Source organism: Oenanthe melanoleuca, chromosome 10, assembly GCF_029582105.1.
Source record: "Oenanthe melanoleuca isolate GR-GAL-2019-014 chromosome 10, OMel1.0, whole genome shotgun sequence".
Classification (NCBI taxonomy): domain Eukaryota; kingdom Metazoa; phylum Chordata; class Aves; order Passeriformes; family Muscicapidae; genus Oenanthe; species Oenanthe melanoleuca.
In genome coordinates, this window is record NC_079344.1 from 9,390,903 (window position 1) to 9,403,315 (window position 12,413).

At 46.0% G+C, this 12,413-nt stretch overlaps 1 protein-coding gene across 2 annotated transcripts in view; it reads right to left on the reverse strand.

Moving 5' to 3' along the window:
- CEMIP (cell migration inducing hyaluronidase 1) overlaps positions 1-12,413 on the reverse strand; it is a 99,653-nt gene that overhangs the window by 17,824 nt on the left and 69,416 nt on the right. For both annotated transcript variants that reach the window (XM_056499932.1, XM_056499931.1), the window contains exons 12-17: positions 9,717-9,892; positions 8,973-9,182; positions 3,521-3,726; positions 1,603-1,672; positions 737-865; positions 29-114 (exon numbers count right to left, since the gene is read on the reverse strand). In XM_056499932.1, the coding sequence (XP_056355907.1) occupies positions 29-114; positions 737-865; positions 1,603-1,672; positions 3,521-3,726; positions 8,973-9,182; positions 9,717-9,892 (877 nt within the window). The remainder of the gene's footprint in view (positions 1-28; positions 115-736; positions 866-1,602; positions 1,673-3,520; positions 3,727-8,972; positions 9,183-9,716; positions 9,893-12,413) is intronic.

Here is a 12,413-nt window from a genome sequence, read left to right on the forward strand (position 1 = left end):
CCAAATCAAACTATGCAAAACACTTTACCTCCCAGAAATCAGTGTCAGGATAGGTCTTTTGTCCTTGGCAGAGGCTGGGGTGGTTTTGACACCATTATCAATGATCATTCCAGCCTAAAGGAAAACAGAAATGCAATTATCACAGTATATTTACAAATTCTACAGCTCTTTCCATGTTCAGACTCCACGTCCAGTTCTAAGCTCAAGTCACCCACATGATGCTGGGAACAACTTCTGTTAATGGCATTTAAAACAGAGGGCTGCCAGGACTATCCAGACTTGCACATACCCCCCAAAATTGCTGCAAATTTCCAGAGCTGCACTTTTCTCATAATTGCATGTATTCCCATACACACAAACCCTCTGCTTCAGTCTGAAGCCTCAGCAGCACACAGCCCCACAGCACAGCACACCCAGGGGTAACAGAGAATGTGATTAGACACGCGGCCGTGTTTATCCCTCGAGAAGCTGTTCAGGTCACTGCCAGCCCTGGCAGGTGAGGAGTGCTCTCAGACAAGCTGGTGCTCCTGGGGCAGAGTTTCAGGGCTCAGGGGCAGGGAGCAGCCTGAGCAGGGCCCATGGGTGCCCAAGAGCCGAGCGCAGCAGGGCCCCAAGCACCGCGAGCTGCAGGGCTGAGTGAGACACAGGCACAGGCGCTGGCAGCTCTCAGGAGGGCAGCTGGAGCCAGGGATGCTGCTGGCTCCAAGGGCAGGGTCCCCACGGCGTGCAGACTCACCCGGTAGTTGGAATGCGCGCGGTTGTTGGAGAATTTCCCCATCGGCATGTGCTCGGAGTAGCCAGGGGAGTACATGCCTGCCGAGGGGCCTGTCGGCACGTGGTGCAGCACAAACCAAAATCCTGTTTCCTGAGAGAGACAAGGCACCTCTGAGGCTTTGCTGGCCCCGGGAGAGCTCAGCAAAGCCACCAGATGTACGCCAGATTTCAGGACAAATCACAGCACTGACCCGCGTAGCGCTCGCAGCAAAGCACATGAACACTGACAGTCACCCTTCTGATCCTCAGCTTAACTTTTGGCATCAGTACTAAAGCATAAGTGAGACTTTCCAAAGGTAAAAATCAAATTTTATTCAGTTGCATAAAAATTTATCAAGGAGTCCCAATATCGGCACTCAAGATTTGGAGGCTTTGGAAAGCCCCCATCTCTCTGTTTTAGGCTTGATTTTCTTGGTTTTATGTCTTCTCAGGACAATAAGGGCTCCTGATGTGACCAGAAATGCCTGTGGAATTAGCATTAGGGCTGACTGAAATTTCAGAGCACCACTACTGTACTGCAATCAACAATATCATTGCCAAAGGCTTCTCTGTGACTCCACAGTCACATTTATTTAATCTATTCAGGCTGCACACTGTGGAATTTTGTTAAATCCAGCTCTAGAAACAGCAAATGACAAGAATTGTGGAGCAAAAGTAAGACCATTATTTTTATTGGTGGCACCAGCCACATTAATGTGCGTCTCAATCAAACAGTTGCCAAATTGTCAGTGTCACAAAAACAGGTTTTATTCCAGTGAGAGCCTCCCTCAGCCCTGCAGGGCTGTCACTGGCCTGAGCTGTTACCAAATAAGAAACTTGTGCACTCACTTCAGATCCAGCAGCTGCACAGTTTATAAGGTTGTTGTGTGGGTTGGCTATCCAGAAGGTGGATACAGCACTGCAGGTCAGGAAAACAAAGAATAACACAAAAATGACACTTTGAGCACAAAACACTCACCCATAAACTCCCCCAGTGCAGGCAGGGCTGATACCTGCCCAGATAAGGGGTCCTGCCCAGGGGCAAGAGGAATGTGTTTTTTCTTTCTCTTCTCATATCTCGTGTCCTCTGTGGTTTGACAGAGAACATGGCCTTATCTTTTAAAACACCATGTATTAAATGAGGAATTTCCACTGCAATTCCAAGCCTGCTATGAAGCTGTCAGGTGTCAATCATGTTTTATGATAAGGTAAATATGTTGTTGTACAAGTCACAGAAAAGAGCTTTGCCCCCACATAAGCCCTTGGGTTCATTAGAGACTTGTTTAATCAAGAACCCAATGAATTGTCTATTAAAGGCTTTCCAAGTGTACCCCCATACCTGCCTTTTCCAAGAGCTGCTGTGATTGATTAACTTTATTTGCTCCCACCCTTCTGCACATTTCTTTTGGGACAAAAGCATTCCATTTGTCTAATGCACATAAAAGACTCTTAATTGAAACATTCCCATCAAGGAAGACAGATCAACCCATCCATCACTGTCCATCCTGTGACATACAGAATTCATTAACCAACAGGCACAGGAAACAGGCTGGCCCCTAAATTTGCTGGGTGAGATTTGCCCTTCTGCAGGATATGAACCTATGGAACCCTTATGTCTATTTTAATTTTCCCATGGGGGACTTCACAGGGTCTTTAGGCCAACTGATTTTGCTGATGCATTTCCGTTTGTCTGACTTTTACCATGAAAACATAGCAAAATTTTTCTATTTTGGCCATGGGATTGGCCTAGAAACAAATAAATTTGGATTATTTATAGACCACCTCCTGCTGCACAGGCAAGGGCAAGGACAGTGTATTTCCACAGAGACCTGTGTTTCATCCTAATCCCATTCTTCAGATTCATGGATTGGGCAGGTTATGGTGTCACTTGGCACAATCCCATTGTTTTAATTCCTAGCAGCAGCTCCCTGCTGCCTCTCCCAAGCTGAGGGAGCCACAGCTGGTGCTCATCCCCTGTCCCTGCACTGGGATTAGTGTTTGTGTACTCATTCCAGACTGGATGAGCCCAGTGCAAAACAAGCTGAGCTGTTTTTCTGATCAGACCTTGAATTCTTTTATGAAGGAATACAGGGAAGATCAAAGTACCATAACACTGTTCCACTGGAAAGTGCTCGTTCATGTAACAGTCTTCAAAATGACACACAAAATACATCCCTACGACTATTAAATGGATTATCAGTGGAAAATGAGCACAATGGCCAACTAATCCTTATTTTAAGAATGGGGACAATATGTGTATTTCATAAACAAACATTGATGTGAAAAAGAGCATTGCATGAATTCCTCTCTCTCCCTTGCCAAACTAAAAAGTTAAAAATACCTTTGCTTGAACAAAACCTCAGTTTGTTCTGAGGACAAAATGGATGACACTGAAATCTTTTCAAAGCCAGCTGCCATTTGAGATGAGCACACGAATGTCAGAGCATGGCCCACTCTGAACTCAGCAACTTTTTGCTGAGCCCTTGGGCTCAAGACTCCACAAGGCATAAGGCAGGGCTGCACACTTTGACAGAAAGATTTACAATGTTTTAGGTGGGAACCATCTCCATGGACTTGATGCAAAAGTTAAAAGTACACCCTGGATCTGTAGGCATCTGAACAGCACAAGGAAGCCGCTCTCCCAAACTTGGGGCAAACAAACAGCCCAGACCCCTACAGATGCCTACATAACCCCTTACACAGGATGCTGTCTGTTCTGGCTAAGTCCTGCAAGGAGAAGGAGGAGGAAAGGAAGGCTGGCACTGACCTGCAGTCCTGCCTGGGCTTGGGGATGTAGCCTGGGTAGGCTCCCTCGGTGATGAGCTTGCACATCCTGCTGTCGCGGTCCGAGGGGAGCAGCGTGCTGGGTTTCACCAGCAGCCCCAGGCAGTGCTCAAACGTGTTCCTCTCCTCTGGTCCATCCTCCGTGAAAAAACAATGGCCCAGAGCGTCATAACCCACCACATCCTTCACCTGTGGGCACAAAACAAAGGTCAGTGCTGAGGTTTTATGCTTCAGCCACTGCACAGTTAGAACAAACATTAGTGGGATGGCACATAGGAGCCTCAGCACCCTTTTAAACTCAGGATCTATAACCAAAACCAAAAGGAAAATCCCTCTCTTAAGCCCTTAAGAGCTTATAGTCTAAGCAATAACTCTAACACTTAATTAGAATTTGTCATCACCTAGGAAATGCTCATTCCATTCTTTTGTTTGCCTGTGAAATCAGAGACTGTCTTAGCATGGGGCTGGAAAAAACGCAGGGTGGGGGGTGAGGAGAGGAATTAGACATTCAAATCACATCTGGGCTCATTCATCTTCATGTGGAGTTACATGAGCAGCTACGTAAAATGCAACTCAAAAATGCAGCTGAGATAAAAAAATATTTTTCCAGGCTATCAGAGAGGCAGAAAGTTGTTTTCCAGACAAGCTGGCTTGTTTTAGGTTTGACCTGATCTTTATTTCTAGTTGTTGACAGAAGTCTTGCTTGACCCTGAGACAGATCAGCTGGTGTTAATCAATGCTGTTCTGGTTTTGGTTTGGATGTTGCTAACACTGGGACACCCTTGGTTGGGCAGAACAACACTGCACACACCACTGGAAGGTCTGAGAGCAGGAATGTGAGTTTGAAGCCTAAGGATAGGACAAGAGGGGAAGCAACAGCCCTTGGGCATGCAGCAAGTGTGTCCAGCAAGTCAGTTGTCAGTGACTATATCTGGGATATAGAAAATTAATTTCAGGTCTCCACTGACCAGGGGAAGGTCTGGGCTTTTTCCTTGCTGTTCCCATCAGCCACCACCCATCAATCACCTTGGACTCAGGAAACCTCCCTGGTGAAGGTTAACCTGCCACAAATGTGTTCTTCTAAATGCTTCTGATGGAACAGTAATTGTCAGGGGACAAAGGGCAGTATTAACCTGGATAGAAAACCTGTTCATCATGGTGTCAGAGAGACCAAGGGCTTGGGCATTCAAGTGCTTGAACTGCTTTTGTAAACAGGCTTGAGACTTCTCTGCCACCTTCATGCCTCATTCCTGGGGCAAGGAGCACCAATTTCAAATAAAATCCCAGGATTGGTGTTGAAATGATTACAAATATGTTTTCACATGAGAACAAACACTTTGCTTGCCAAATTCATTACTGGCTTACAACCACACAGACTTCTATTATGTAGCATCCATGCTCCAGTGTAAATACTCAAATCTCTAAGCACAAGTCATCACAGTAAATTAAGCACTGCTAAAATGACCTGCAAAATGGTACAGTCCATAAAGTTACCTCACTGAAATTCACTGCTAACTTCCCTGGTCCAAAAAAAAAAGATAGATTTTGCAAGGTTTAGCCTTCTTTAGTTAAGTGTAAAGCATATGCACTAAACTGTACACCCTGGAAGAATGAACTATCCCAGCCTTGTTATGATAAAAGTTTACAGCACAGAAGATTTCAGGAGAGTGAGCAACATTCAGAAGGTTTCCAACATGTAGAGGAAATCTTTTAACCACAGAGATGTCAGAATTTCACAGAAACTGCCACTGAATCCTATTAGCTTTCCCTCACAGGACAGTAATACCAAAAAGACACATAAGCAATGGTGTTGGGACATTTAGATGATGGAAGCAGATTCCCTAGGGAAATGTTTGCCACTTCAGCCATTTATCTTTCCAACCAGCACAACCTTGCACCAGGTCAGGGACATGGAAACCTGCAGTGCCAGACTCAGCTGGGGCAAAGCAGGGGAGTGCTATCCCAGGGGATCCCAGCTCCAGAACAGGGAGAGAACAGGAGCAGGGCCAGAGAGGGCTGTGCACTGGCAGAGAGGCTCAGAGCCACCAGCTTCTGTTCTCCTAACTCATCCCTGAGAGCCCACAGGACTACAGGGAGTTATCAGCCAGGGATCTGGTCCCTCAGGCATTTGTCACCTTCTCTTTGGTTAATTTTTTCCCCATAAGCCATCTCTCACCTCTAACTTGTCTCCTGTGCCTGTTTTCATGCACAAACCCACTACTGAAATGCTTGGATAGCAAACAAGATGCTTGTTCCAAAATCACTTTTCTAATGTATTTTGTTTTTTTCTTTGATTAAAACCTTGCTAATAGTCCATAATCTTACATTAACCATGAGTAATTTTGAGCCAGACAATTCCCTTCCTGGCAAAACAATTGCTGTGAAGTATAGCTGGATTAGTAAAGCAGATACCACTGGAGCTGTTAGATAGCACAACCTCTTATTCCATTAAATGCAGGTCTCCCTTGCACTATTTACTGACTCCCATTTAATTTTCTTCCCCAGTGGCTGCTTCTATTTTAGCTTGCCCACTGGGATCTAGTGGAGAGAGTGGGAATAAGAGCAAAGTTTCACCCCTGGGATTGCAGTGCTAGGTTTTTTGGCCAATATATTGCATAAAACATTGGGTAACTATTGCATTTTAAAACAATAATTATGGTGAGAAACTGATTTCTACAGATTCGTTTCCAGAATGATTCTCTGTGCCTCTCAGCTAATTTGAATTTACAGACAAGTGTGGAATAACCCATCAATGAGGTGAGCTAACCTTGAGACAGCCACTTCTATCAGACTGTGCAGACCCACAGAGAAATACCTGTCATCAGAAATGACTGGATACTCTTTTCTCCTAGACTTTTCAGTATCTGTGAGTATCTCTGAAGTGACATGAGAAAAGTGACAGCAAAGCAAGCAGGAGAACCTGTATGGAAATTACCTTCCTGCTTTAATTACAGCAAACTGATGCCACTCTCCCATTTATTAAAACATTTGCACAGGTACTGTACAACACTCATGCAAGAAGCACCTCTGAAATCAACAGCTTAATGTTAAAGACATCATTAAGTGCTGTGCTATGCTGAGGTCTAATAGTCCAGCTAGAATTTTTATGGCTATTTCCAAAGTGTGGTTTGTGCACATCATTAAGGCAAAATTTCCCTCAGCAAAGTACACTTTGGATCTACCTGATCTCAGAGGGAATGAATGTTACCTGGGGAAAGACAGAGCTCATCCCTGTTTGCATGGAAGGTGTTCTTGCATGTAGAAACAGGTGGTGCTGCCCAAGTGAAAAGATAATAGGCAACAGGGAAATGTATATAATAACTGCTGCAGTTATCATCAGAGACCCATGTGGGTGTCTTTGAATATATCTGGGGGAGAAGGAAGAGGAAAGGAAGGAAATTAGAGTCAGAAAGCAGATGAGGAGATTGTGGTGGGATCACCTGAAGAATCAGGGCATGGAGCTGCTGACTGCAGATGAGTATCAGAGCCATGAAACAACACCTAAGTGATGCAACTATTGGAGCACATTTTCTGTGATGCAACTGAACAAACTTGATCAGATTGCTTTAGATCACCAGGGCTTTCTTTTCAGCCATCAGCAATAATTATGAGTTTAAAAAACACAAAGAAAACTAACAGGGAGAGCTTCATATTCACACATTTTGATAAACTAAAATCAAGAGGGATTATATTGACTAACTAATGCCCTAAATTATAAGATTTCTCTTGGGTGCCTTGTCACAAAGGCAAATTTTGATCATTTAGGGAATTGTGGTTGTTCAATAACAGCAATAGAATCAAGTTGCTTTCATCAGCTACATCAGCCTGTCTGAATTTCACTTTGCCATCTTGGCTGGAAAAGCTTGAGATTCCTACACCACAGATCCCCCACGGCACAGTGGCTGCCCAGAGAAAGCACAAGAGACAAAACTATTTCCAAATTCTCTGCATGAGCCCATCCATCTGACTGATAAGAAAAATGCCAGGCTCTGGGTATTTGGTTTGGCAACCAGGAATGAAGATCTCCCATTGGATCCAGAAGCAGCTGCAGCTCGTCAGCAGCTGTGCAGCCAGAGGATGTGCTTGTGGTGCCACTGGTGGCAGTGTGACACAGTGTCACAAATGAGACCTGCAATGCTGCCACTCTGCTCATTAATTGTCTACTAAGCCCCTCTCCTGGCAGCTTCAGATTGGGCAAATGCCATATGACCCTGAATGACTTATATAATTTATGCAGTAAAATCTCTCTTTAATTCAGAAGCCATGTTCATTTGGTAGGTTTTCAAGATCATGCTGTAAACTTAGAAGGACAGAGGTCAAACCCAAACCCTCAGATTCATAAGTAGCAGATAAAAGCTGCTCTGCTTCTGGAACTGCAATTAAGTGCCCTTTGTTCAACTTCTACACATTTTAATTATGCCTGGGACTCTCCCTTCCAATGCTGGCACTTCTAGAGGTATGAACTCCTAATGCACAGTGACCATTCCAGGTTACAACTGCCAATGATATGTTTCCACTTAAAATTCTGTTATATATAGCAGCAGGGCTCTTAACAGTACAAATTCTCCCCTTGAGGGCTCAGATGCAATTTTTCCTTTTGGAATACGTTGCCATGTCACTGAATGGGTGAGAGTCCTTTGTCTAGAGAAATCCTGCACCTTCAAGATTTCCTTCTTGAAGATCACCCACTCTCCCTGGACTCTTCTGCCCTTCAGGACCTGCTTCTCAAGGGATTCTGTCAGCCAGGCTCCCAAACTCTTCCCCCTGGAAATCTAAGGCAGCTGTTCTGCTGACCCACCTCCTTACTTTTCCAAGAATAGAAAACTGCTATAATTTTGTGATCACCATGTCCAAGACAGCCTCTAACCATCACATCACCCACTATGCTTCTCTGTTCACAAACAGGTCCAGCATCCTTACCCCAAAAACAAAGGTACCCCTAGATCTGGGGAGAATCTGAACATGTTCTTGACATCTCTGGTGTGCTGTAACTTGTCTGGTAACCATCAGTCATCCTAGAGATTTATCCTAAAGGATTTCTTGTTGTGGAGTGCAACTCTAGCAAATCACAGCTCTGTGGGTGCTTAATGCTATGGCTGGCATTGCAAACCCAAACCTTTATTACAGGAAAGATGAGGCACATCTTAAAGCTTCTGATTATCCTCTTTAAATAGCAAACTCTGTGTCTACAGAAAGATCCAACCACTCATTAGAGGTGGGCTGGTCTGCAGCACCCAGACAAATGCTCTGACCACCCTGAGCCACTCACAGCCCCCAGTGCCACACTGGCACGTTGTGTACTCCTTGTGTATCCAGGGTGGGAAGAGTCAGGCATTGGCTTTAACAACAAAACACAGAATTCTGCAATAATTAAGCTATGAGGAAGTGTTTTTGCTGCTGTCTATCTCTCTAAGGCAGACACTGGGACTCCTTACCAGTAAACCATTGGATCCATGGACTGTGACACAGCGGGAGAAGGTGTTGTGGATGGAGGTTTCCTTCACATACGTGGGAGGGTTGTAGCCTCCTTTCTCATCCACGTCTCCAGCCATATGGAAGTGAATTGGGTAATGCCCCATTGTCTGCTGGCCCATGTGTTTCAGCTCTAGACCTTCAATGTGGGTAGCCTTAAAACCAAGACCAATCTGGAGAACAAGAGAACAGCAGTCAAGAAACACAGGAGTCTGTTGAGGGCAAGGAGAGGGAACACAGGCCTAGGAAGGGTTGCACTGAATCTGCTGGAAAGATTTACTGTGTGGAGGGGAGTGTGTGGCTGGAGAGAGGGGCTGCTCTTCGATTTCCCCCTGCTGCCATAGACACGTTTAACCTAACTGCAGAAGGAAAGCAATTTATATTTATCATTTTCCACGAGTTTCAGCCAGCTGGGTTCAAATTGAACTTCCTGGGCTAAGCACCACCAAAATCTAGGGAAAGTTGGGATTAGGATGTGGAGACTATCTCAAGTGTGTTGATCACCAGCCTCACTGGCTGAGCAGTGCCTGCAGGAGCAGGACATGCACCTCAAAGCCAAAGCACAGGCAGCAGCCAGAGGGTGGATCTGCTGGGCTGTGGGCAGAGGTTGCTTGCTCAATGAGGAATTTTCCCATCTGCATCTTGCCTTCCTTGGTGTGTGCAGGTGTGTCCAGAAGGAGGAAAGGACAGCAAAGGGCTCAGCCTACCTTGATGTGGCCGCCGAAGGTGTCGAAGGGGAAGAAGGAGCAGAGCTGGCTGCTGTACTCGTAGCAGCGCGGCTCCATCTCGCCCGCCACCGCCACGTTGCGGCTCAGCAGCCCCACCTCTGCCCGCATGTCCACGCCGTCCACCTCCTCCCCCACGTGCAGGAACCTGGCTTTCCCTAAAGGAACACAGCAGTCTCAGCAGCACTGCCAATGCTGCTGCTTCCTTGGGCTTGCTGTGCTGTGCTGATGAAAGGAGCGACCGAGTCAGCACAAACTGTTGGCCGACACCTCAAAGGAGGGAAGGCTGGAGCACAGGTGACACCCAAGGTCTTGGTGGGATATTTGCAATGGAGGAAGTGGGATTTTTGGTCTCAGGTTGCTTCATTTAGCCAGGGAGTTAAACCAACAGCCTATTAGGCAAAACACATTTCCTACCTTGAAAAGGAACTGTGTTCTTTGGATTACAACCGGCTGTGAATGAACATCCAATGCAAAAAGCCCTGGTGAAGCAGCTAGTGAAAAGTGCAATTCACCAGGGTTAGCCCAGCATTTCCCTTAGTAAGACATGGGGAGCTGCTCAGACCCCACAGCACATCAGTCAGATCCTGCTAACACCATGGCTGTTGATGCAAACAAGAAGCAGAGTGGGCAGAAAGTCTCATAGAAATTGTGGCTTGGGACAATCACAGCCCCTCACCAAGTTTGTGGGTTGTAAAACCTCCAAGGCCCTGTCCTCCCAAACCTCTCCATTTTAGATCTACTCTCACATCTCCAGCTTGCTCCCAAGGCTTCCTCCTGCCCTGGTGTAGTTGGAGTCAATGGGATCTTCCATCTACCCCATGCCACACCTCTCTTTGCCAAGCCAAGTTGCTCATAACATCTTCCACACACAGCCCCCTCCATGGAGGGGTTAAAAGCACAGAAAACTTTCCCTGGCCAGACTAGAAAGGGGAGAAGTCCAGGCAGTGGGGATGTCTAGAAAGCAAAGCATCTCTTTGTTGTAATTTCATTCAAACATATTCCTATTACCTCCTTCCTTCCGCAGGTTTTTGCAGAGAAAAGTCCATTGGGAAAAGGTTCACCTTACTGACTCCATTCTGCATTATTCCAGTAAAAATAAGTAATAAACTCTTTAAGTAAACACTGAACTTTAAGGAATGCTACACTTGCATGTATTTAATTTCCATGGAATCGTTCAAATCCTTAATTAGAAACAAATGGCAAGCCTGAAGCCTGGCTATTGCTGCAAAGCACTTTATGCTTAAGCAGAAGTGCCAAGTCAAGGGGAGGATTTTGAACACTGAAACAATATTATTTTTAACCAAAACATGATGCTTTGAGTGTATAAAGAAGATAAGCAAACACCATTCACTCCCTCTTCTCCTGGAGCAGGAAGCAGTGGGGTTTGATGGCAATACTGGGATTTGGGAAGGGCGAGTGCTCTGCCCTGCCCTGAGCCTGCTGCGCTGTGGGACGGGGTCACACCACAACATGTGCCTTCTGCCTTGGCACCTCTGCCTTCCAAATCATCTGATCTTGTGAAAATCACTCTGGTAACTAGAGGAGTGGTGGTGGCCAAAGAGCTGCATGCTCATCTCAGAAATGCAGGGCTGCAAGGGACCCTGGATTTGCACCTCACCCACTTTTTCAGTTATCACCCTAGAAAGTCCTGAGCTTACCCATGCCCATGCTGTGCCCTGCAGCCAGGGAGCCTCATCAGGTGTGTGGCCAAAACCAGACTCAACCCATCCAGAAAACAGCAGCTTTGCTTCCTTTACTCATTCACATGAACAAAGCCACTGCAGTGAGCACCCTCCACATGAGGATACCCCGTGCTGGAGCCCCGAGTGAATCTCTAAAGGAGCACAGTTTCTCCTCATGGAGAGTGTTTTAAGCTGTTATTTTTTAGTTTTCCCCAGAGCTGACCTCTCCTTGATTTACTGAAATGCAGGAAGAATTTTAGATAATCATAAGAACATACTATTTGAAGCCACATTTCCAGGATTTGTGGCAGTGAAATTAGATAGGCAGTTTTGTTATTCCTGTGCTGAGCTCTAGAATAATAAATGTCATGCTTGCATGTATTTAATTTAATTTAACACCAGTCCAGACATGCAAAGCAGGGTAAGCACTGACAGGAATGTTAAATACGGACTAACCAGTTTCTAAATATAACTTCTTGGGTGCATGTTTTTCACTCTGTGCTTTTGCTGATTTGACATGTTTGGAGATAAAAGGAGAGACGGAAAGCAATCCCCTTCTAAAGTAAAAGCGGATTTTGAATAACAGCTCCTTTAATAGAGTCTTGAAAAACAAACCACTTCTCAAGGCTGACAGAAATTCAAGCTCCCAGCAGCAACAGGGCTGAAGGAAGATTGTGGGATTGTCTGTCTTGTGGGAGCCCTGGCATGGGCTGTGTGCTGTAAATGACTGCTGGGAGCCAGCACTCAACACTGGGCTCTTCCCATGGGACAGGAGCACAGTGAGGGGCACTCACAGTGGCACTGCCAGGGAGCTGCCTGGGGCATCCTTGGTGCTGGGAGGGATAAAACCCACAGGAGAGTCTGCCCTGTGGTGGGTTCAGGGAGCTCACACGGGGCTGGCAGGTCTCACTCTGCAGAGCCACAAGTCTGCTCACAGCTGGCACAGGGAGCCTTGCCAGTGACATCTGAGACCCAGGGCACTGACCACGGGCAA